Source organism: Aquarana catesbeiana, linkage group LG05 (assembly GCF_042186555.1).
Source record: "Aquarana catesbeiana isolate 2022-GZ linkage group LG05, ASM4218655v1, whole genome shotgun sequence".
Classification (NCBI taxonomy): Eukaryota; Metazoa; Chordata; class Amphibia; order Anura; family Ranidae; genus Aquarana; species Aquarana catesbeiana.
In genome coordinates, this window is record NC_133328.1 from 363,404,260 (window position 1) to 363,429,530 (window position 25,271).

Genomic DNA, 25,271 nt, shown 5'->3' on the forward strand with positions numbered 1-25,271 from the left:
AATTTTCTTATCGTGACAGATTTGGATTAATAGCATATTATTTATTTAATGATAGGCTAAGAGGATTTTTGTGAGTCTTTATTTTCATTGTTCTCGATCATGCTGTAAAATGGATTACGCTGGAATATTATTTAATGTTTATTTAACTTGTGGTATTTCTTCCTTGTTCTATGAAATTCTAAAATTTTGACACACCCCTGACTGAACGATCCTTATTGTTTGCAGATCGAGCTGGTAGCATAAGCACTCTTGATTCACTGGACTTTGCTCGCTACTCTGATGATGGCAACCGGGAAGTTGACGAGCGTGTGGCAGGTGAGTACCAACGGAAGTATAATTTATCTTTGTGCTGCAGTTTACAGCTACAACTTACCTGACTAGCCTTCTAGCAAAACCAGGCCCTTGTTGTCTCCTTGTGACGGCCTTTTAAGTAAAGGAAAAAATGTAAAAAAAAAAATTAATAAAACCTTGAAAATGGGAAAAACAAAAAAATATACAAATCCCACGCACACAATTTTCACCGCTTTACAAAAAGGAACAATTTAAAATCTATAAATAAGTATTAAACATCGTTTTTATGCTTTAAATTCAGTAGGGATTTAGTAATGATTTCAGTGTATTTTTATCAAAAACATCACTTTGATAAACATTTTGCTCAATTGTTACTGAACCTACAAAATCGGTAGCACAGTCCTTTTTATTCTATGGGTCCTGTGCCTTATGAAAATGTATAGTTTGGGAGTCTTTTACAAAGTCTGAAAGCTGTAAGTGTAAAATGATTAAAAATGTTGAATATCAAAAATAGTCTGGCAACCTGAGGTGAAAAAAAATGGACAGGATGTCCTGGAACCTACCTGGAAGTGTAAGGTTTGAAGGACCTTGGTTTGAAGGAAGGGTTGTGTCATGACACACCTTTTCAGATGCTTTGTATGCCAAAGAAAGAGGATTGTAAACAATGACGTACTTTATGGACTGAATAAAATGGCTGATGCTCTGTGAAAAAGATATGGACTTACCCAAGATAAAAGCTACTAATAAAAACCTTGCTATCGTAAAACAACAAAAAAAAAAAAGTCTCTACCATTTTAGTTTTTTGTAATGGGGCAATGGAAAAACCTGTTAGAGAAGCAAAGCATGACTTTCTCAAGGAAGCACCTGTGCAGAATAGGAAGGACTATGTAAATGGGTTTGCAATTTAATTCAAAATGTAAAAAATGGCTACATTTATTGCATTAAAATTAACCTTAAAGATGAATTCCAGGTAAAATCAAAAGTTACCTTGCAGTTAGGCCCCCCTGCACCACACATAAGGGTTAAATGTTCATTTAGAGGAAGCATAATGGCTTATCCCTCATTCCCTTCTCTGTCGGCACTCACCCTTTCTCTCTGATGCTCTGGGTTGTGTCAGCAGGCCTGGGGCATCTTCGCTTGCAATGCAGGACTACTGGTTTCTGCATTGTATCTGAGTTATGGCTGCCGGCAACCTACAGAGCAGCCAAGACAAGTGGCTTTGTGGAGCTGGTCATGCTGCTGGGAGGAAGTCTACAGAAGGGAAGGCAAGTAAACTGCTTGTTTATGTTCCCCCTAAATAAAATAGGCAATTAACCTTGCAGTGTCGGGATAGCTTTACTGCAAGGGTAACTTATAATTATACCTAGACTTCAGCTTTAGGTGAAAATTTGCTTTCAGTCTACTGAATAGGATTGTGAATGAAGGAGGGGAAGGAAGAAGGTAGAGAGGAGGCAGTGAGGCCAGATAGTGGGGAATGTAGAGATGAGGAGGGGAGGGGGGGAGTAGGAGTGTTAATGAGTTAGTCTTTCTCTCTACCTATACATAGATAAATAAAATCTTCTGAATTTGGACCTTGATCAGAGCAGGACCTGTTGCTAATTATGAGGTCTTCCAGCATCAGCTTCCTGTGGGGATGATTAAAGTGGAAGTAAACCCTCCTATTGTTTTCAGTCAAGGAAGCTGACATCTTGGCCTCTGTTTAAAGTGGTGTTCCGGCCGACATGATACTTTTTAAATAAAAATACCCCTATAATACGCAAGATTAATGTATTCTAGTAAAGTTAGTCTGTAAACTAAGATCTGTTTTGTTAGTTTATAGCAGTAGTTTATTATTTTATAAACTTACAGCAGGCAGTGGCCATCTTAAGTGTGGGCATCTGAAGCCAGACTGTATTTCTTCCTGGATCTCATCCTTGCAGATCTCGCACATGCTCAGTGCAGCACAAGCAGTGTAATAGGTTTCAGGTCAGGTTTCCATAGCAACGGCAGTGTCAGAGGAAGTTGCCGCCCCTTCCCAGAAGGCATTGCAAACAGGAAATGATGCGATGGGCCGCGGCCAGGGAGGAGGAAGTGAAAAATGAATACAGCAGATATACAGTAAGTGCTGAGAAAAAAAAAAGTAAAAATATACAATTCGTTTACAGTGCACAGTTTAGTGAGGGATGCTGAAGAGTTGTAAAAGTGGGTGGAATTCCACTTTAATCTTCAAATGCCATGATGCACATGTGATCAGTTATGACACCAGCCATTGGATGGTTTGACAGTTTAGCTGAGAGCACAACCAATGTGACAGTTATATTACCGGCACGTTACGGGAACGTAACGGTTTTGTGAAACTGTTAAATTGATTGGTTTACTTCCATTTTAACGTCTAAATGGGGAAGTAATCTCACGTAGGGCATTCAGCCCAACATATTTATTCTGAAGAATGCCCTCTTTCCCAGTCCTTTTTCTGGTTCCAGGCCAGAGCCTTAGTAAGGTTTGAAGCCATTCGATCAACCTGACAAACTAGAAACTAGTACTTTCAAAATTGGGGGTCGAAAACGTCAACCGCAATATTTTCTTCCTACAGGAAACTGTCAGCAAGAAAATAGTTCTTGGGCATATGCAAATTCATGAATTGGATAAAGTAGCATATTAAAGTAGCAAGGCTGCCAGTATTGGAGCTACACTGTGACTCTATATATTCAACATTGCAGCTATGTATCTGCAGCACTAGATAAGGAGCAAAGAACTCCTAAAGAATTCGCAACTCTGCAAATACTGTATCTGTTTGGCGTAAGGTCTATATAAAAAGCAGCTAAAACACTTCTGTTTAAAAGATATTAATTCAATGATCAAACAATTTGATTTTGGCATACATGTGATAGATTTACTTTAATAGAAATAATTCTAAGATGTTAGGCACCTAAGTATTTTCTATGTTCTTCTTCACGCTATCGTGATTGTCCCCACCAACAAATTGGTACAGAATGTAGGGTGTGTAAAATTCCCTTCGTTGTCACACCACCTCTGTGTTTTTCCTGTCATGAGACAGATGGTATGGTGTCAGTATTCTGGGTATATGTGAAGTGCTGGACTGATCTTCTTCTGTTTGGTAGTTCCATATGGCATACCATGCGTTTTCTGTCAGCATGGAGTTGATTGGAGATCTCAAATGTGTTTTAAGGGGAATGTCCTGGGAATGCATTGATAAACAATGTCAATCCATCTGGGACCAAACCAGCACATGTTTATCTTGCCAGTATGAGATGTTTGCAGTTGAATAATTTATGTCTCATTGAATTGCAATTTTCTTGTTTGGTAGTCTCATACCTGGATGCCAGGGGCCACTTTCTTGACATGGGATACCAGACATCTCTCTAGTGAAAATAAATTAAGAGCAGCTTGATGCTGTACAAGCCAGACCCAAAAGAGCATTTGCCTGTCTCATGACATACTGCATCTCCAGCAGTACCTCTGAAAAATAATTAAAATATAAGTCTAGTTTTAGAGTGGGGAAAGGTTTAGACACTCTCTGATTTTATTGCTAACGGTTCTCCCATTAAAGAGATTCATACCTTTTATTTGTACTGGTGACCATTGTCACAGAGAAAGGAAAGCGAGGGAATATCCAAAATTGTCCTCAAAATAAGAGTTGAAGGGAAATGTTCCAGTGGGGGCAACCTTCTAGGAAGGGAATATTTCAGGGCAGAGGTAGGCAACCTTTAGGCGGTGGAGGTCTACATGAACAACATGGAGGAGATCAAAGATCTCTGGGGTGTGCCTTTTTTATTTATAGAAATTTGTTTACTAGCAATCCCCCAATATAACAAGTAAAGACCTAGAATTTCTTTCCGTGGCCACGAACCAAAGCATCGTGACCACCGTGTATACACTCCCCGGCTGCTGTCTCTGCATCCCAATGGGGAGTGGTTTTTGAGGTGGTAAAACTGTGTCTCAGCTAAGGGGTTTTATGCCCTCCAACCACTAATGTGAACAAGCCCTAAGCACAGACCACTTTACAAAGTACTACCAAAATGACCCCTTCTACCCATATTCCTCATGATAGAGATCTCCTCTAACACCTGCATTGTAGGTGTGGGCTCATTAGGGCTGCTGCGGCCATCTCAGTTTTTTCTTTGTTACACAGTGCTAAAGAAACTTGGGCAGCTGCAGAAGCCCCAGTGAGCCCACACCTGCAGTGCTGCTTCAGTGAGAGGGGTCTCACTGAAGTCTCCTCCACTGCTCCACCCAGCCGGCTCTCTGCTTCGCCTGCCTGGCTCCCTCCTCACCTGTTCTGACTTGTGGGCTCTCTCCTCCCTGGCTCGACTGCCTGGCTTTCTCCTTCTCCTTCCCTGATCTGCCTGCCTAGCTCTCTCCTTCCCTGATCTGACAGCCACAGCAGCCCCAGTGAGCCTACACCTGCTGCTTCAATGAAAGCAGTAGCTCAGTACCTGAGCAGGTCTTCTTTGCTGGTCCACCGGCCTGGCCCTCTCCTTCCTGGTCCGCCAGCTCTCTCCTTCCTGGTCCGCCGGCACGGCTCTCTCCTTCTCTACCCCAGACTTCACACCACTGGGGAGGAGAAGTTTAGCCCGGGGTCAGCAATGCAGGAACGCAATCTATCCGTCACCTGGCCACGACCAACGGGTAGATTACGATCAACAGGTTGCCGACCTCTGTTTTAGGGCATCCCTAAGATGTACTGTTGTGTTCCTTGGACAGACAGTTAATGGGAATATCTCCATTTGTACATAGACACAAAAACAAATGTGTGGTACATCACATTTAGGGCAGCCCATATGTTTCAGTGGGCTGTTCTAAATCGCACAAAAGAAGTGCAATCCCCAAAACGCATGGCTTCTTGTTACCATGCGTTTTGATGCACTATTTCTCAGGCATGTTGGCAAAGTGCATTGGGTAACATTAAGAATTCATTAATTTAAAAGTTTTTTTTTTTTTTTGTTTGTTTGCTGTGCATCATACAAAAATGAACGCTGCCTTAACCACCTCAATGCAGGGCACTTTCACCCCCTTCCTGCCCAGGTCAATTCTCTGCTTTCAGTGCTGTCGTGCTGTGAATGAGAATTACTCAGTCTTGCAACACTGTACCTGAATGAAATTTGTATCATTTTATTCACAGAAGTAGAGCTTTCTTACAGTGGTAATTAATTACCAATGTTTTTTTTTTTTGTTTTTTTTTGCGCTACAAATTAAAAAAAAAAAATTGCTTTTTCTTAGTCTGTTATAAAATTTTGCAAATAAGTAATTTTTCTTCATACAATTTGACCAAAATTTATACTGCTACATTTCTTGGCAAAAATAACGCAAATCAGTGTATAATTTTTGGTCTGTGTGAAAGTTAGTCTACAAGCTATGGTACCAATCATTGGAAATTGATCACACCTGATGTGTGACGGCCTCTCATATCTCTTGAGGCTGTAACATGCTAAGACCGTACAAATACCCCCCAAATTACCCCTTTTTGGAAAGGAGATGGTCCAAGGTATTTAGTACCACAGATTGTGGATGATGACATCTGAGGTGACTCACGTGTTATCCAAATAGGCCTAATTAAAGCTAGTCCTGCTCAAGTAGCCAGATTGCAGGCTTAGCGCTTCTGTTGCCACCCTCCATAAATAGCTTGGACTGTGTTACAAAGAAAGCTTAACAAGAATGCTATGGAATTCCAGCCTGTGTACAAGCTCTGAAAGTTAAACCTGTTATAACTGAAGGCTAAACTATTATTATATTGTTATACAAGATTTATATAGCGCCAACAGTTTGCTCTACATGGGAAAATTCATATCACCAAGTGATTTTTTAGATTTTAGTGTGTTGCAAGTGATGGTGGCAACAACAGGTTAAATTACTAAATACCATGAGAAAGTAAAAGCCAGACGTTAAAGCTGAACACAGATAAAGTACACACATAAGAGCATTTTTATTTGCTTAAAGGGGTTGAAAAGGTAGAAGGTTTTTTTTCTTATCTAAATTTTTATTTTATGCATTAAGATAAAAAAAGCTTTCTGTGTGCAGCAGCTCCCCTCAGCCTCCCTAATAATTACCCAAGCCCCATCACTATCCAGCGATGTCCATGAGTCCCTCGGCTGTCCGGGACACTCCCTCCTGAGCCATTGGTTCCTGCTGCTGTTAATCAAAGTCAGTTAGCCAATCAGGACAGAGAGAGAGGGGGCAAGGCCGAACCGCAGCTCCGTGTCTGAATGGGTAGATGGAGCTGCAGCTCCGCTCGGATGCCCCCATAGCAAGCTGCTTGCTGTGGGGGCATTCAACAGCAGGGAAGGGCCAGGAGCAGCGAAGAGGGAACCATAGAAGAGGACAGGGCAGATGAGTATAACATGTTTGTTTGAAAAAAAAAAAAAGACTTTACAATCACTTTAAAGGATTTGTAATTCTGTCCATCCAATACCACAGTTTGCACAACCCTGCCAGACAGTACAGCCAGGGCAGTGGTAAATGAGTGTGTGTAAACTTTTAACAATATGTGACCTCAGAGCAGAATCAGCTGTTCAAAGGTGATGACTTGCAATGAGGTTTTAGATCCACTTGGAGCCTCGGATCACTCTATGAATTGCATATAAATCACACAGGAACCGCACCCCATTCCTGTTCAATTTACATGCAATTCAGTGTGGTGTGATTTGAGCCCATTCATTTTGAACGGGCTCAAATCGCACTGCATCGCACCAAAGTTGTGCATGCACCAATTTTGGAACTGCACTGCAATTGGAGAGTATGGTTGTTTTGTACCATGCAATCTGTTGCAGGCAAACCCACTGCCTTTGCGACCTGTGTTTGGGGTGTTGTTAAGATTGCACTGGCACCCACTGCAGATTACGGACGGCAATGCGGTTTGAATGTAGTGCTGGAAACTGCATGAATGGCAGGTTTCCAGGTCCTTCAACCCCAGAAAAAAAAAACTGCTAAATTGGGAGACAAAAATACAATACACCCAGATTCTTGTGCATTCACCTATGCAAGGGTGATGGCTTTTAGCCTTCCTGCAGGACCCTGGCAAATCTGAGCATCCCAAATCCCATGGAAATGTTCTTCTGTACTGTCCTATTTTTCCCCACAGTTTTTATGTTACAAGTGATACTCAAAATCTGGAGCATCACGTGTCATTATTGGGATATTTATGGACACCCATCTTTATAAGTCAAACGCCATTTTCATTGTGGGCTATTCAGCAGTATTGGTGCCCTCAAAGGGTCGGTTGTATCTGGGGTGCAGATTTCAGAAGTGTGTTATGTCCAGGGTGCAGGATTCAAGGGTGCCCTGCGTTCAGAGTGCAGGGTTCAGGGGTGCCCTACGCACTGAGTGCAGATTTCAGAAGTGAGTTATGTCCAGAGTGGAGGGTTCGGAGGTGCCCCCGTCCAGAGTGCAACCCCCCCAAAAGCTTTCTTGCATCTCTCTCCTACCTGGCCCAGATTTAGCACCTCCATGTGTAGGTGGCTTTGCCTCGCCATTGCAGGAAGATTGGTTTCTCTCTCTCAGATTCTGGCGATCTGTCCTCACCATGAAGCGCGTGCAGGAATCTGTTAGTTCCAGGAGCCACGGAGAGCAAAGCTTTCCCTTGTAAACACAGAAGGTTTCTGTGTTTACAAGTGACAGCGAAGTGGGGGAGCGCAAGATTTTGAAGTGGTGGAATGGAGTTCCGCCATGTTCCAGCTGCAAAACTGGGTGTGAGGGCCACTTGACAAAGGCTGGTGGGCTGGATTCGACCCAGGGACCTTGTCTTTGACATGTTATAAGTTAATGGTACTGTGGTCCTCTGATCATGACAAAGTAAATGTTTCCCACTGTTTCATATGACTAGTATAATGAACACTGGATCAGTGGTCATCTGATAAGGCTACATTCACATGGTCAGCCGCCAGGGGAATCAATAGCAGCTGTCAATGGTAGCTTTCTTGAATTTGTACAAATCGATGGCCAGCACCACCACCGTTCACTCAGATGCGAATAGAGCCTTGGACTGACTCTGGATACATATGGTGTGTATACAGGTTCAGCATTTCTGTGCTGGGTTTTGGCCGAGCACAAAATGGCCACAGCTAGTTGGCTAGTTTGTATGTGGCCATAGCACAGTGGTTCTTTGTCCAGAAACTGTCTTTAGCCGCCTTTGAACTCAGCACAATGTACACCCCTGCTCACCCGTGTGAATTTGTAAGACAAGTGGTATTTTTTTTTTTTTTCTTTTCTTTCTGGCCAAGCGACACAATTAAACACGTGTCCTCTTGTAGATTAAGGAAAGTATTTATGGGGTTTGGGCTTGGATATTGGTTTGCTATGTTTGATTAAAAGGAAACTATAATGCCTGTTCTAGCAGCACACATTTGGAGCTATTGTTCTAATTTGAAACACAAATTAGTTACATTCTTTCATTCTTGTTGTGCATATTTAGACAGCTGTATTTTCTATAACAATTTGCTGACTCTATAGTGAATAAAAAGAACCAATTTCCGCACTCCTAATCTGTCTAGTAGATGTTACAGTGAAACCATCAAGCGAGGAAACTCGATACGTAAAATTCAAGGCCTATCAATTAGTAGTGCTTCTGCAATGCCAACAATATGCATTCCACCCTACAACTGTGCAAAATAAGCTTTCCTTCATTAATTGTGAATATATAATCAAAAGTACATACATCCAGTGCACAATCCACAAAAATAGATAATAAGCAAGGAGAAATTAGACCTTAATAGCAACCATTCATATCTGCAGAATCCATTAAAAAAATTCTAAGCGCAAAATCCCAAAGGATGACAGCTAAAGGCCCATGAAACGAATACTGTGAATAATATTCCTCAAAGTGCAATCCACATACTTCTGGGTTAAAGCGGTATTAAACTCAAAGCCAAAAGTATATTGTTATGGACCCTTAAGCCTCGTACACACGATCAGATTGTTGGCAGGGATTGTCTGTTGACAGACTGTTGTCCTAAAATCTTATCGTTAGTACGCTCCTTTTGACAATTGTTGTCCAACTTTCTGCCATCAAATGTTGGATGACAGACTAGTAAATTTTCGACGGACAACGATCTGTTGTCAGATTTTCTGATGGTCAGTACACAAGTTCGTCACACAAAAGTTGAAAGTACAGACACGCATGCTCGGAATCAATGCTCACCAAACACGAAATTAGCAGAAGGAGCCCAAAGGGTGGCGCTCAAGAGCTGAAATTCCTTGTACGTCCCTGCGTTCGTGTTTGTTGGCCGACAATTGTGTTCCGTTACTTTGCAAGACAAGATTCAGGCACACGCCCTTTTGACAAAAATCAGGCGCTTGGTTGGCCAACAATCTGATCGTGTGTACCAGGCTTTAGATACACTAAAAATTGAAGCCAAACTCCTCCAGTTCACACTCTATAATCAGTTATAGCAAACGTTTTTTTTATTTTTTATTTTTTTTGGAGGGGGGGTAAAGGTTTTGCATAAATAAATAAAAGCTGATCATCACCCCTGCTTGTGTTAGGCGGTGTGTCTCATCTGTGTTAACTAATACATTTTGCTGGAGAGCTTGAGTTTTTGAAAAACAAATTGCTGGCTGGATCACTAGCTGAAAATCGAAGAAAGAAAGCCTAAGAGAGCTAACTAATTCAGTCATTGCATCTAAGAATCGGTAAGCTGCAATATAATGTTTGATTTTGGGTTTAATAATGCTTTAACCTTCAGTGATATTAAACCCAAAACTAAAAATGTAATATATTGCAGCTTGCCAATCGTTGGATGTAGTGACGGCTCTAGTTTTCTTTTTTAGGCCTTTTCCCTCTGTTTTCACCTGGAGATCTGGCCAGTAACATACCTCCTGGTAGCGATAATCACTAAATCCACTAGGTTGGTTGTACCCAAGTTGATTGACCGATCAACTTGGATACATTCGGTCTGCCCATACATGGTTAAAATTTAAGGCTGAGCTCAGCTCAGGCGTGTTCTTACAGCCCACGTGCAGAGCCCGCCAGGAAGTCGGCGCTGCGCTAATCACAGGCGGTGAGACATTTCCTGATCTCTGCAGCCGCGCATCGGGACAATGTCTCACTGCCTGTGATTTGCGCAGCGCAGTGCCGACTTCCTGGCGGGCTCTGCACGTGGGCTGGAGCTCATCCTTAGTTAAAATCTCAGCTGGTTCCTGTTGAACTGGCTGAGATTCAAACTGTCTGATTGCCTTTACATGTAGTCAACATCTATAGTGTTTATCAGTACCATCGCCCACTCTGCTAAATAATTGCTGAGATAAAGTTACCACCTTTCCATATAAAATCTTCGTTACAGCTTTTACATCTTCTATAGATGGAGAAGCTGTATTTCTACCCAGGTTTTTATATGGTAATTCATGAAAGTTGTGCTGTTGTGGAAGGTAAACAGGGAAATCTGGAATTGTACATGAATATAGTAATGCCCTCATGAGTTTCTACCTTTTTTTTTAAATACATTTTTAATAACTTTAGATCTGTGCTTTGCTTTCTATAAAACACAGAGGAGTCTTTTGTAGGACAGTTTTTTTTTTTTTTTAAACTGTTAATAGGCTGAAACAATCTTTCTAGGTGGCATGGTCCTGGAAGATTATCAGAGAAGGAATTCTGGTGAGTGTATTCCTAAAATTTAAGACACTAGACTAGGCTTTCTGACTCTTGTACCAATATTAGCCATCGATGTAATAAGCTTTCTGATTCTTGTGCTAATGGTCAGCACTGGACTAGGCTTTCTGAATTGTACCAATAATAGCCTGCACCGGACTAGGCATTCTGAACTTTGTGCTAATAATGACCTGCACTGGACTAGGCTTTCTGACTTGCACTGATAATAGTCAGCACTGGACTAGGCTTTCTGAACCTTGTACCAATGTTAACATGCACTGGACTAGGCTTTCTGATTCTTGTAGCAATGATGACCTGCACTGGACTAGGCTTTTTGACTTGTACCAATAATAGTCAGCACTGGACTAGGATTTCTGAATCCTATACCATTAATAGTCAGCACTGGACTAGGCTTTCTGAACCTTATACCATTGATAATCTGAACCGGACTAGGCTTTCTGAACCTTGTACTGATGATAACCTGCACTGGACCAGGCTTCTTGATTCTTGTACCAATGATAACCTGCACTGGACTAAGCTTTCTGAACCTTGTACCATTGATGACCTGCCCTGGACTAGGCTTTCTGAATGTACCATTGATAACCTGCACCTGACTAGGCTTTCTGAACCTTGTACTGATGATAACCTGCACTGGACCAGGGTTTCTGATTCTTGTACCAATGATAACCTGCACTGGACTAGGCTTTCTGAATCTTGTGCAAATAATGACCCTCGCTGGACTAGGATTTCTGAATCTTGTGCCAATAATAGTCAGCACTGGACTAGGATTTCTGGCCCTTGTACAGATAATACCTTTTTTTTCTAAAATGTATGTAAATTTTAGGATTCACCGGTCTCTAATAAAAAAAAAAAAAAAAAATTGGCCTGATTACACAAAAATGTAGAAAAAGTCTGCTTGCCATGGGGTCAGCATCTTTGTTCTTTACCCCATCTTGCTGAATAAAGGACCTTTATACATTATTAGGGTTAAATGTATGAACGCTCTTCTCTAAAACCTGTTTTCTGTATTTCATACAGTTTGTTCCAGCTGTCATACTTTGTGCATGTTCTTATACTATACTACTTGCTGTTTTAGAAATGATGGAAGTGATATGAAATAAGTATTTGCCAAAAAAATAAAAGAACTAAAAAAGATCACTTAAGATCATCTGTAAGAACGAAACATGCAGCAGAGTGTTTGTTACCGTTGGCCTTTCCTCCCAAACGTGATGTGCTCCATCTGCCATTGGCTTCTTGCAGTCTGACATAGGTTTTCCGTTTATTGTGTTCCCTTTATATTATTTGCAACATTTATTGTTTTCTTTGTGTTTTCTATGTATTTTATGTTGATCATTGATTTTCTTTTTTTTTCACAAATGATCATTGATTTTCATCCTTAGCATTCAGCATATATAGGAGTTCATTTATAAAAACCAGTGCAAAGGAAAGTGTGCCTATTTTTTTAATGTTTTTATTTTTTTTTAAATCTGTTACTATGTAGGTGACCTACAAGCAATGTTCTTTCCATTTGCTCTAGTTTACATAAATGTCCCCCTTGTCATGCACTTCTGTACCTTATTTACAGAAGAGTTGTGTTGTAATTAAGAGTCTTTGGCTGTTTCTCAAAAAAAAAAAAAAACACATAGTAACACATATTGTCAAACATTGTACTGGAGGCAGTAAAGTTCTTATTATGTTTAGTATCACAAATTCTATCAGGATATACAGTACTTTTCTTGCTTTAGTTTAGTACTTAGAATTAGCTGTGTTTAAAACGAATACCTTTTTTTTGTCTTTATTAATAGTGTTGGCTGAGTTTAAAGCTAAACTCCAGGCAAAAATATAGTTACACAGTTGATGTATATCTTTATATTTACTGTCTAATCTTAAAAAAAGATTTGTCATTAAGTTTAGCTAATCTTGTGATCCAGGTGCCTGATTCACACAGGGGACGACCTGTCAGGCGACTTAGCCGCCTGACAAGTTGCACTCCTTGCATTGCAATGGAACCGTTCTAATAGGAGCGACTCAAGTCGCTCTTATTAGAATGCTGTATGGGGCAGCTTCAGAGTCGGACGACTTTGAAGCCACCCCTGTGTGAACCGACACTAGGGGTTTATGCACACTGGACTGTTTTCTGCTGTTTCTAGGGGTGTCTGGTATTTTTTTTTCTCTAAACACCAGGCTAACATGCAGGGTAATTTAGAGGAGTTTAGAAGCAAGAGAGTTGAGAGGCAGAAAAAAAAAACTCACAGCCAACGCATCCAGGAGTTTTGGCGGAAAAAAAGCTTGATGCGCTTAAGCGCCATGTGCATTTAGCACTTGAGGGTTCATTCATTTCAGTGGCCGGAATAAATTATTTTTCTGGCCAGTTAAATCAATTAAGGCCTAAGCACTTGATGTGCCTAAACGCTTTACATGAGTTTACAAGCGTCAAGCATTTTTTCTACTCAAATTCTGCAGCCAGTAGGATAGGAGTCTAGGAGGGTTATAGCCCACTGCCGGCAACCTGCCAAAATCAATGACCAGCTGAAATACGCTGCAGTTGTTCGCACATTGGAGTGATACTCGCATACATGGCCGTAAGCATAAAAGGGTGTATACCGCAAACACAAAGTCTGTATACGACAGTACTGGCTTGAATATGCATATACAAATTTCCCTCTGTCATTATTTCAGCTGACTGCTGGCAGAGGGCTGTATGCATCACCTGTAACTCCTGGACAGTGCTGGGACAAGGTCAGCTAATTGTATCCAGCCCCCCATCTCCCCTCCAAGCTCAAATCCTCTCCCCAAATTCCCCCAGCAGGCGTATCCCAGTACTAGCACTCCCCCCCCCCCCAAATTTCCCCTCATAGAACAATTCTTACCTCCTGCCCTCCATTCCCCCCTAAAAAAAAAAAAAAAAAATCCCTCCTAGAACAATTCTTACCCCCCCCCCCCCCCATAGTGCTCCCCAACCTCATGTGATACCACAATGCCCAGGGCAGCCGGCCCTGCTTCTGGGTGCTGAAATATGCCTGTTGGGCGAACACACCATTGTGGTCGAAGCCTTAGTGGAATAACGGACGTTATTTAGGACAAAATAAGCACCACAGCTACAAAGCTTATTCAAAGTAATACCTAGACCTGCCACTAGTACACATTGCCAATTCCACTGTGGCATATTGGCATCTCTGTTTAGTCAGTACCCTCCTTTTTTAAATCAGATTTTGCAACTTGAAAAGCTAGGATCTACTCTGCTTATAAAAGAGAGGTAGATAAGACGTGGTCTCCAGCCTGGTTGTTCCCATCAAGAAGAGGATAAAAAAACCTCTTTTGTGAAACAAAAAAAACAAAAAAAAAAACAATCTTTTGCAGAGCTAAGTACAATTTAAAATTCAAGTGCACATATGATTTCTTTCCCTGTCGCTGAAGCTCCTTGTCAGACAGCTTGAACTGAATTTGGTTTGATTAGATTCATCGCCATAGCACAAGACAACATTCATTAGTTTGCTAAGCCAACTCTGCTGCATGCTTTCATAAGTTCCATTAGACTGCATGCTTTCTGTTCCAGTACAAACTGTATAGATATTTTTCCACACCCATCCTTGCTTTTTATTTTTATTTTTGTTTCCCTTTTCTTGGTTGGATGCCTGTGTGTGTTTAATCCAAAACCCTGTCCAGTCCTGGAGTTTGAGCTACGAAAAGCCAAGGAGACCATTCAGGCCCTCAGGGTCAACTTGACACTGGCTGCAGGTGGTGTACATACAATTTTTTCTTTCTTCCTAGTTTCTTTAATAAATTCTGGCTAATCATTTGATGAGCAGTATGATTTTCGCTCTAAGTAGATTCATTTCTTTTATTTCTGTATTGCAGAAAACGATGTTCCTTTGCAGGAACGAAAGAATTATAAATCGTGTCCTGAAATTCAGGTATGATGGATTGTATGCATTTTGTTTGGAAGGTATTTAAAAAGCTCCTTTTATTCTAGAGTTATGCTTTGTTGTGTTTTCAGTAAGCCACTAAATTGTTTGTTGTTCCATCCTTAAGTAACAAGAAATGTTGGCCCCCATTCACAGTTGGAGTGTGCAAAGTCGGGTGATTTAGAGGTGTATTTTCTCCAAAACGTTTTATTAATTTTTTCAGAAATTTCTTTCCAAAAACAAATTGCACAAAAAAAAAAAAAAAAAAAAAAAAAAAGAGTCCAATACTGGTATGTAATAATATAAATTATCCTAATATGCAATATCAATTATCCCAGTCTCTTCCTAATTCCTTCTCTCCATTTCCCATCACAAAACTAACTCTAACCACTAAGTTGCTATATACTTCATTCTTTGTTAATTTCTTGCCTCCACCTCTCTCTCTAAGACCCCTTTCAAACTGAGGTGCTTTTGCGCTAAAAATAGCGCCTGAAAAGCATGTGAAAACGACTTCCCATTCATTTCAATGGATGCTTTCACACTGGGGCAGTGTGCTAGCAGCAGCATCTTTGGGACATGTTCGGCGTGCTTTAAAAAGCGCCTCAAAAACTACCCTGTCCATTGACGTTAATGGGAAGCGCTTCCAAAGTGCCGCAAAACCTCAGTGTCAAAGGGGTCTTGGTATATAAACCGATTTAAAAAAAAAAAAAAAAAGGGAGAAAAATAATATACAGTCATTCCTCATATTCTAGTTTTACCACTTGTATTCACCCAATTAAGTGATAACATAGCTTTTTCCTGTGCTGTTAAGGATTTCTCCATATCTAGAGCCCATCGTTTGATTCATTTTATTCAACTTTTGCTCCCCCCATCGCCTATTTTTAATTGATAGATTAAAGCAAGTTCTTTATATCATGCTGTACTTTTGCAGGTTTTTTTTTTCTCTAATGGTCAGTTTTCGACCAACTTATATTACAGGAGCAGAATTGTGCAATTTCGGCCCCTATGGACTTTTAAATGGACGCTTTTGAAAAACAAGTGTAAACACGCATTCTTCACTTTTTTTTTTTTTTTCCCCGGCGCTATGGCTAAGTGCACCTTTTATTCCATGTTACACTTTGCACCCATATTTAGGGTGGCGGCTGTGACTCTGAATTTTGCATGGCTGTGTGTGGCTTTGGCTGCATAGCTACACAATTCAGTCACAGAGATCTATGAATGAACAAACTACAAGACCTATCTGCCACCACGGCAGAGAACTTTTAGCCATCGTTAGAGCACAAGTGTGGTAATCACTACACTTGTAGTACAGTGATGTTTTCTCCAGCTCCATAACCGAAAGTCCATACTTTGGTTTAGAACAGGGGACTACAAATTTTTTAAACAAAGGACCAGTTTACTGACCGTCAGACTTTGAGGGAATCAGACTGCGGTCAGTGGGAGTAGAAAATGTAGTGGCATAAGTGGGAACAAACAATGCCCCATCATTGATATCAGTGGGAGGAATTCTGCCCCATTGTTGGTGTCATTGGGAGAAAAAGTTTACCGTCATTGGCAGAAATAGTGCCCCCATCGTTGGTGTCATTGGCAGAAATAGTGCCCCATCGTTGCTGTCATTGGGACCAATTGCACCCCTTTGTTGGGTCAGTGGGAGGAATTATGCCCCATCTTTGGTATGGGTAGATGGAATTATTGGCATCCCAGTCTTAGTCCGTAGCAGTGTTGTCATAAAAAATCACGAAATTTACTGGCACTGCAAAAAAGTACCTAAAACAACAGTTTTTAGTGCTAAACAGTGCAAATAATAATATTTAAACTATAAGCAAACATATAAGTGCTACTAGCAACGTGTTTAAGTTAAACAAAAGTCAAAAACCATATTTCTCAATTTACATGAAGGTCAGGTTACTATAGCCCTGCCAGCACAGAGTTCCCCCATACATCAGAGCCTGCATAACTCTTATGTAAAAAGGAACACTGCAGATCATGATCTAAGGGGAACTCTGATGTAAGGGGGGCTCTGGTGACTAGAGACCACCTTATGTCAGAGTCCACTGTGTCCCCTTTACATCAGAGTTCCCACTTACATCAGGGTCTGCAGCATTGCCCTTGCACTGGCAGCGACTGCAGACAGGATACAGGAGAGGGTCAGAGACTGCGGACATGGTACAGGAGATGGTCAGAGACTGCGGACATGGTACAGGAGATGGTCAGAGACTGCGGACATGGTACAGGAGATGGTCAGAGACTGCAGACATGATACAGGAGATGGTCAGAGACTGCGGACATGGTACAGGAGATGGTCAGAGACTGCGGACATGGTACAGGAGATGGTCAGAGACTGCGGACATGGTACAGGAGATGGTCAGAGACTGCGGACATGGTACAGGAGATGGTCAGAGACTGCGGACAGGATACAGGAGATGGTCAGAGACTGCGGACATAGTACAGGAGATGGTCAGAGACTGCACAGACATAATAGTTTCCTCCTCTGTCCCCCTTCATATTACCTCTCCACATCAGTGTCGTCCTCTTGTGCCCCTTTCACCTCTCCACAGGGCAGCGCCGCAGCACATCAGTGTCTTCCTCTGTCCACTTCACCCCCAGTAATGTCCTCTGACTCCTCCTCTCTGCCTCTTTTTTTTTATTACCCCCCCTCACATGAGTCCGTGTCACTCCTCCTTGGCAGCAGCTCCTCCTCTGCTGTGGTGAGCGGCACCGCCAATAATGCGTGGCACTGACTTCCATTTAAAAATGGTGCCAGGCGGGGCCATTACGTTACTGCGCATGCGCCGCCCAGCCAAGCATGTACAAGCTTTCCCGAGCCAGGCAGGCTTCGGAACGGCGCATGCGCAGTTGCATCTTTTTTACTGGCTGCCCGTAAATTAACAGGCGGTTGGCAACACTGGTCCATAGGGTTCAATATTGAGTTGGCCCACTCTTTGCAGATATTAACAGCTTCAACTCTTCTGGGAAGGCTGTCCACAAGGTTTAGGAGTGTGTCTATGGGAATGTTTGACCATTTTTTCAGAAGCTCATTTGTGAGGTCAGGCACTGATGTAGACAAAAGGCCTGGCTTGCAGTCTCAGTTCTAATTCATCCCAAAGGTGTTTTATTAGGTTGAGGTCAGGACTCTGTGCAGGCCAGTCAAGTTCCTCCACCCCAAACTCACTCATCCGTGTCTTTATGGACTGGTGCGCAGTCATGTTGGAACAGGAAGAGGCCATCTTCAAACTGTTCCCACAAAGTTGGAAGCATGAAATTGTCCAAAATGTCTTGGTATGCTGATGCTTTAAGAGTTCTCCTCACTGGAACTAAGGGGCCAAGCTCAAGCCCTGAAAAAAAAACCCACACCATAATCCCCCCTCCACAAAAAAATTTGGACCAGTGCACAACACAAAGCAAGGTCCATAAAGACATTGATGAGCAACTTTGGGGTGGAGGAACTTGACTGGCCTGCACAGAGTCCTGACCTCAACCCGATAGGACACCTTTGGGATGAATTAGAGCGGAGTCTGCGAGCCAGGCCTTCTCATCCAACATCAGTGCCTGACCTCACAAATGATCTTCTGGAAGAATGGTCAAACATTCCCATAGACACACTCCTAAACCTTGTGGATAGCCTTCCCAGAAGAATTGAAGCTGTTATAGCAGCAAGGTATGGGCCAACTCAATATTGAACCCTACGGACTAAGACTGGGATGTCATTAAAGTTCATGTGCGGGGAAAGACGGGCATCCCAATACTTTTGGTAATATAGTGTGTGTGTGTGTGTGTGTGTATATGTATGTGTGTATTGTGGGGGGGTTAGCTCAATGGTGATCACCTTCCCTGGGGAAAAAGGGTAGTCCAAATGGCAGGTTTTCTTAAAATCTGACTTGCAGCTGGTTTTATTTTTAAAAGGTTGCATGAAAAATCAAATAAACAAAGCAGAAAATAAATCCTCGCCATCCAGGCACTAAGAGCCCTTTCACACTGAGGCGGTTTGCAGGCGCTATTGTGCTAATAATAGCGCCTGCAAACCGACCCGAAAGTGCTGCTGCTTGCATTCCAGTGTGAAAGCCCCGAGGGCTTTCACACTGGAGCGATGCGCTGGCAGGACGGTAAAAAAAGTCCTGCCAGCAGCATCTTCGGAGCGGTGTGTAATACCGCTCCTTTACCGCTCCTGCCCATTGAAATCAATGGGACAGCGCGGCTATACCGCGGGCAAAGCGCCTCTGCGGTGGTATTTAACCCTTTCTCAGCCACTAGCGGGGGGTAAAACCGCCCCGCTAGCGGCCGCATACCAACGGTAAAACGTCGCTAATAATAGCGGCGTTTTACCGCCGACACTGCTCCCCGCCCCAGTGTGAAAGGGCTCTAACTAAACCGTTCAGGATCCTAACTCACAGGTCAAAGGCTTCTCCCAGTCACCCACAAAACAAAGTTAATGCAAACCTTTTCTGTCTCTCACAAAGCAGACATCACATCAGTAGCGCCCTCTCAGGTTTTGGCTTCCTGAGTCCCAGGCCATGAGCAATTCTTTGCTCCAGTCCTGCTTTATTTATACCACCTGTTGGTGGACACAAGTGAGACGGCAAAACCAACCCTGCCAAGGTGGCTGGTAAAACCCGGACCAGATTCCACCTTAGTTCACTGCAAATGAATGCATGCGAGGTGAAACATGACGTTCCATCAATCACCTCGCCTTTCATAATGTCACTGCGTGTGTGTTTGTGTATGTATATGTGTGTGTATATATATATATATATATATATATATATATATATATATATATATATATATATATATATATCTCTTTAGAAGCGAAGTCCATCTCCCCCCCCCCCCCCCCCCAAAAAAAGAAATGTATACTGTACTTATGAACAATATTTTTTAGCCTACACAATAGGGGAATTATATAAAGTATGTGATTTTGAGATGTTGCTGGTGTGAGTGGTCATCAATTGATCTGTATATAGCAAAGGGTCAGAGCATAGGAAGGATATATAGTATGTGTTAAGTCAAAACTGTGTATCCAGACTATAATCTTGTAGTAGAGACCAGAACTGACATTGATATCTTAAACTGTTCTGTCTAAGGAAACCCTTAGTTTCCTATTAGTAATATTGCTTCCTTTTGATTGCTGTGTACTGAACAAGCTCCCTACCGTCATGCTGTTTAGATAACGTCAAGCAGAGTGTCCTTCTAATCCGCTGCTGGTTAGATAATTCACAGGAACCATATTAACTCTGAGCCACACATTAAAACCAGAACAGTCTTCCTAAAGTGACTGTTTTTTGGACAACAGTAATGCCCCGTACACACGATCGGACTTTCCGGCAACAAAATCCATGGATTTTTTCCGAAGGATGTTGGCTTAAACTTGTCTTGCATACACACAGTCACACAAATCTTGTCGGAAATTCCGAACGTCAAGAACGCGGTGACGTCCAACACGTACGACGAGCCGAGAAAAATGAAGTTCAATAGCCAGTGCGGCTCTTCTGCTTGATTCCGAGCATGCGTGGCACTTTGTGCGTCGGAATTGTGTACACACAATCGGAATTTCCTACAACAAGCTCCCATTGAACATTTTCCGTCGGAAAATCCAACCGTGTGTACAGGGCATTAGTGTGCATAACTCTGAGACTTGCAAAAAAAAAAAAAAAAAAAACAGATTGTTAGTTTCATGTTGGCTAAACAAAGGTTTTTAACCACAAAATGAAAGCTGATCTTCCTTTACCATGGCCCTGTGATGGATGCTCTATAGGCACCCCAATATTTTTGAGTTTTGTTTATCTCTGGTGAGTGATGGTTGCAAGATACTTTTGGAAGCTATAAGCTTCTGGAGCTGTCAGTCCAGGCGGGGTGTTGGCAAATCCATTTTAAAGGGCAGGGAACAGATGTCTCCATTTGCAAAAATAAAAAAAGTTTTTAAAGGCTAACTTGCATTTTTTGCACCATATTTATGCTCCATGCACACCGGAGCTCATAAACGTCCGTTTTTTTGGAGTTTTAGCGTTTTTTTTTTTAACAGCCCATAAACACTACTCTGTTATCCTATGTGTCCATGCACACATGGATGTTTTTGAACTTTTACCAGAAGTGGAGTTTATGGGCTGTTTTCTGCACTCCATAAAATCACATTCAGTTTTTCTGACCACAAAAAACGCCAAACACTGATAAATGTCAATAAACGCTCAAAAATGTGGTGTTTAATGTTTTTGATCCATTGAAAAAAAAAAAAAATGCCAACGCGGAAAAACCCAAAAAAGCTAATAAACGCTATTGCAAAAACGTTAGGGAACGTTAGCCTTAGGGAAATGGAACCCCCCTCACCGTTCATGACAGCATGTCACTTTTAAGCCACGCCATTCATTCATAGAGAACTGAATGAACTACACAAGCTTCTGTGCAAAAAAAATAAATAAATGCATATTGTTTTTCTCCCGCAAATGACCAGTATGTGCAATTTATTTTATTTTTTTTTTTCTAAAAGGTGGACTTGGCTTTTAATAAGGTGCTGGGTACTGGCTATCAATTTAAAATATGTAAAACAAGCCATTCAGTTTAAAATAGAAATGAAAGGCAAAACATCTGTGTTTAGATTTAAAAAAATCATAAACGCCTTCTTTTCCCCTTTGTGATCACATTGCCTCTGTTCTCAGCTGCATAAGAGCTGGGGGGAGGAGAAGCAGCAGGACACTGATCTTCCCAGTGAATGGCTGTGTGTGTGTGTGTGTGTGTGTGTGTGTGTGTGGGGGGGGGGGGGTGCAAGGGGTAGGAATGTGTCAGGACAAGTCTGATCATTGGAGGAGAGCAGGCTGATTTCCCAGCACAGCTAGAGAACTGACCACAGTGTTTTTTCCTGCTTAGTGTGGTCAGTTTTTAATAGGAAAGCAGAGGGACTGGCAGTAACACCAGTGATTTCACAGAAAAGAAGCAATACAAAGAGAACAGGAAACTTTCTCATACAAGTACATGGTACAGCAGGAGCATATCAGGAATATGAAATGCTGGTTTTACATATTCTTTAAAGCGGTTGTATACCCGCGCATATAAAAAACAAAGAAAAAACCCTGTAAGGCAAAGGCATAATGAGCTAGTATGCAACGCATACTAGCTCATTATGCTATGCTTACCTTAGATCAAAGCCCCCCTATTCCAGCCCAGTCCACGCTGGGGGAGATGACATTTTGGCCCTCTGCATTCCTTCCGGGTTTGCGGCTCTGGCGCTGTGAATGGCCGGAGCCGCAATGACGTCACTCCTGTGCATGCACGCATGAGTCTTCTTCCCGGCAAGGTCCAGCAGATGCTGCTACAGCAGGGCATTCAGAGCGCATGCGCCGCTGACGACGGCGGCTGCATTCAAAGTGCATATCTCCTAAACTGTACAGGTTTAGGAGATAATTTTACCTACAGGTAAGCCTTATAGGCTTAGGTAAAAATTACAAATGAGGGTACGCAACCACTTTAAAGAGGAAGTAAACCCTGATTTGGTTTTGCTTCCTCTTTTTTCCCCCTGCAAAGTAAAAGCATAATGGGCTAGTATGCATCACATACTAGCCCATTATGTGGCACTTAACCTGCAAACGAAGCCCGTGCTTTCCCCGCTGGTGGCCGTATCCATCTTTGCCCCTCTTCCTTCGGGGGCTGAGGACTCTGTGACTGGCCGGAGCCGCGTTATGTCACTCCCACGCATTCATGCAGGAGCTATCAATCACGGCACTTGCGAGTGAAGAAACTGCACAAAGGTCCATTTCTTCACAGCGCATGTGCCAATAACATCATCGGCGCACTACAAGGTAAATATCTCCTAAACAACGCACGTTTAGGAGATATTTCCACTACCTATAGGTAAGCCTTATTCTAGGCTTACCTATAGGTAAAAGTGACAATCGGGGGTTTAAAACCACTTTAATAGAGGACAGCACTGGAAGTCTCTGCTTTTTAACCTTAACTATTCTGTCCATTCAACAGTAGCTTACTTGCCAGTGGAAGCGCATTGTGTTTTTAGTACAACAAAAGACTGAATCACAGTCAACCCTCCTATATATAAATTCTTTTCAGCAGGGGTGCTCACATAGTGCCATAGGGCTCATCTCTGACTCTGGACTTCTTTTCAGTTATGGCAGTGGCAAAATTACCAGGGTCGCAGCAGTCACACTTGTGGCCGGGCTCTGGTGTTCCGCCACCGTGGGGGGGCCCCAAGACAGCAGGAACATAGTTGCCATGCCAACTATTGGGACAGCGACACTGCCTCAGGTGCCAGCAGATAACAGTGTGAGGTTTCACATCGGGCACTGTACAAATGCATGCCAGGACAGAGATCCCCCCCCCCCTCCTCGGGCACTAGTTCACTCTTACTAAGAACATCCCCGAGGCCGAGCCTGTGTTGAAGTAATTGATTCTCCTGCACACTACGTGGAACTAATGTTCCCCACCATTTGTTTCCGGGAGTGAAGGAGAAGCAGTGCACAACGAGGAAGTTTTAAATCACCATGCTGGAACGCTTTGCTTCTGCAGAGGGGGAGACTCTGAAGCCAAGTGTTTGGGTGCTGGGCCACATTAGCAGCAGGAAGTCTTCGCTGGCCAAGACCACCTCCTCCACTGCTGCTTTCCACAAAACCAGAGCCAGGAGAGTGGTATCACCTTGGGCCTGGGTTTCTTCTCCTTCACCATGCCCACCTCCCAACACCTGAGATGCCAGAGAATGCTGTCTACAGTTTACCCTGGTGACTACCTGAGACATGCCTCCCTAATCAGGATAACAAAAGGAGGTGAGTGCACTCTGCTGGTTGAAGGGAGGGAGGGACACAGTCAGCGTAGTCCAAAAGAGCACCACAGGACCCAGCATGGCCTGATGGAGCACTACAAGCCCTGGCATACCTTGGCAGAGAACTACAGGTCCCAGCATGACCTGATAGAAAACTACAAGTGCCAGTATACTTTAATAAAGAAGTCGTTCTTTATGAGTAGTTCTTTATTACAGTATACTGGCACTTGTAGTTCTCGATCAGGCCATGCTGGGACCTGTAAATCTCGATCAGGCCATGCTTGAGCTTGTAGATGTTTATAGGACTTATACTAACATTCCCTGCCAAGGAACTAAAAGTATCAACATGTTCCATCATCTGAGGGAACCCTCTCTGATTGTCAGCACACACTGGGTCTACTAGTTCCTTAGCCAACAGCTCATTGGAAATGGTATGTCCCTGTCTTTTGGAGCATGCTGGTTCTGGTAAATCCTCCCCCCCGTCAGGGCTTACTGGGACTGGTAGTTCCCCAATCCCCACTTGTTGGGACACACTGGGACTGATAGTTTCACAGCTGTCAGTGCCAGCTGAGAATGATGGATCGCCATGCTCGCTGACTGCCCTGCCCTACCGCTCTCTGACTGCCCTGCCCTACCATGCCGCTCGCTGACTGCCCTGCCCTACCATGCCGCTCGCTGACTGCCCTGCCCTACCATGCCGCTCGCTGACTGCCCTGCCCTACCATGCCGCTCGCTGACTGCCCTGCCCTACCATGCCGCTCGCTGACTGCCCTGGCCTACCATGCCGTTCGCTGACTGCCCTGGCCTACCATGCCGTTCGCTGACTGCCCTGGCCTACCATGCCGCTCGCTGACTGCCCTGCCCTACCATGCCGCTCGCTGACTGCCCTGGCCTACCATGCCGCTCGCTGACTGCCCTGCCCTACCATGCCGCTCGCTGACTGCCCTGCCCTACCATGCCGCTCGCTGACTGCCCTGGCCTACCATGCCGCTCGCTGACTGCCCTGGCCTACCATGCCGCTCGCTGACTGCCCTGGCCTACCATGCCGCTCGCTGACTGCCCTGGCCTACCATGCCGCTCGCTGACTGCCCTGGCCTACCATGCCGCTCGCTGACTGCCCTGGCCTACCATGCCGCTCGCTGACTGCCCTGGCCTACCATGCCGCTCGCTGACTGCCCTGGCCTACCATGCCGCTCGCTGACTGCCCTGGCCTACCATGCCGCTCGCTGACTGCCCTGGCCTACCATGCCGCTCGCTGACTGCCCTGGCCTACCATGCCGCTCGCTGACTGCCCTGGCCTACCATGCCGCTCGCTGACTGCCCTGGCCTACCATGCCGCTCGCTGACTGCCCTGGCCTACCATGCCGCTCGCTGACTGCCCTGGCCTACCATGCCGCTCGCTGACTGCCCTGGCCTACCATGCCGCTCGCTGACTGCCCTGGCCTACCATGCCGCTCGCTGACTGCCCTGGCCTACCATGCCGCTCGCTGACTGCCCTGGCCTACCATGCCGCTCGCTGACTGCCCTGGCCTACCATGCCGCTCGCTGACTGCCCTGGCCTACCATGCCGCTCGCTGACTGCCCTGGCCTACCATGCCGCTCGCTGACTGCCCTGGCCTACCATGCCGCTCGCTGACTGCCCTGGCCTACCATGCCGCTCGCTGACTGCCCTGGCCTACCATGCCGCTCGCTGACTGCCCTGGCCTACCATGCCGCTCGCTGACTGCCCTGGCCTACC

The 25,271-nt window shown here is 43.8% G+C and overlaps 1 protein-coding gene across 7 annotated transcripts in view; it reads left to right on the forward strand.

The window, feature by feature from the left end:
• Positions 1-25,271, forward strand: part of RELCH (RAB11 binding and LisH domain, coiled-coil and HEAT repeat containing) — a 251,582-nt gene that overhangs the window by 65,337 nt on the left and 160,974 nt on the right. For 4 of the 7 annotated variants that reach the window (XR_012244472.1, XM_073630909.1, XM_073630907.1 and 1 more), the window contains exons 2-5: positions 226-315; positions 10,838-10,876; positions 14,537-14,608; positions 14,729-14,784. Coding sequence is in view for 6 of the 7 variants with exons in the window: in XM_073630909.1 (XP_073487010.1) it covers positions 226-315; positions 10,838-10,876; positions 14,537-14,608; positions 14,729-14,784 (257 nt within the window). In the remaining variant the exon portion in view is untranslated. The remainder of the gene's footprint in view (positions 1-225; positions 316-10,837; positions 10,877-14,536; positions 14,609-14,728; positions 14,785-25,271) is intronic. The other 3 variants (XM_073630910.1, XM_073630912.1, XM_073630911.1) reach the window with 2 other exon arrangements.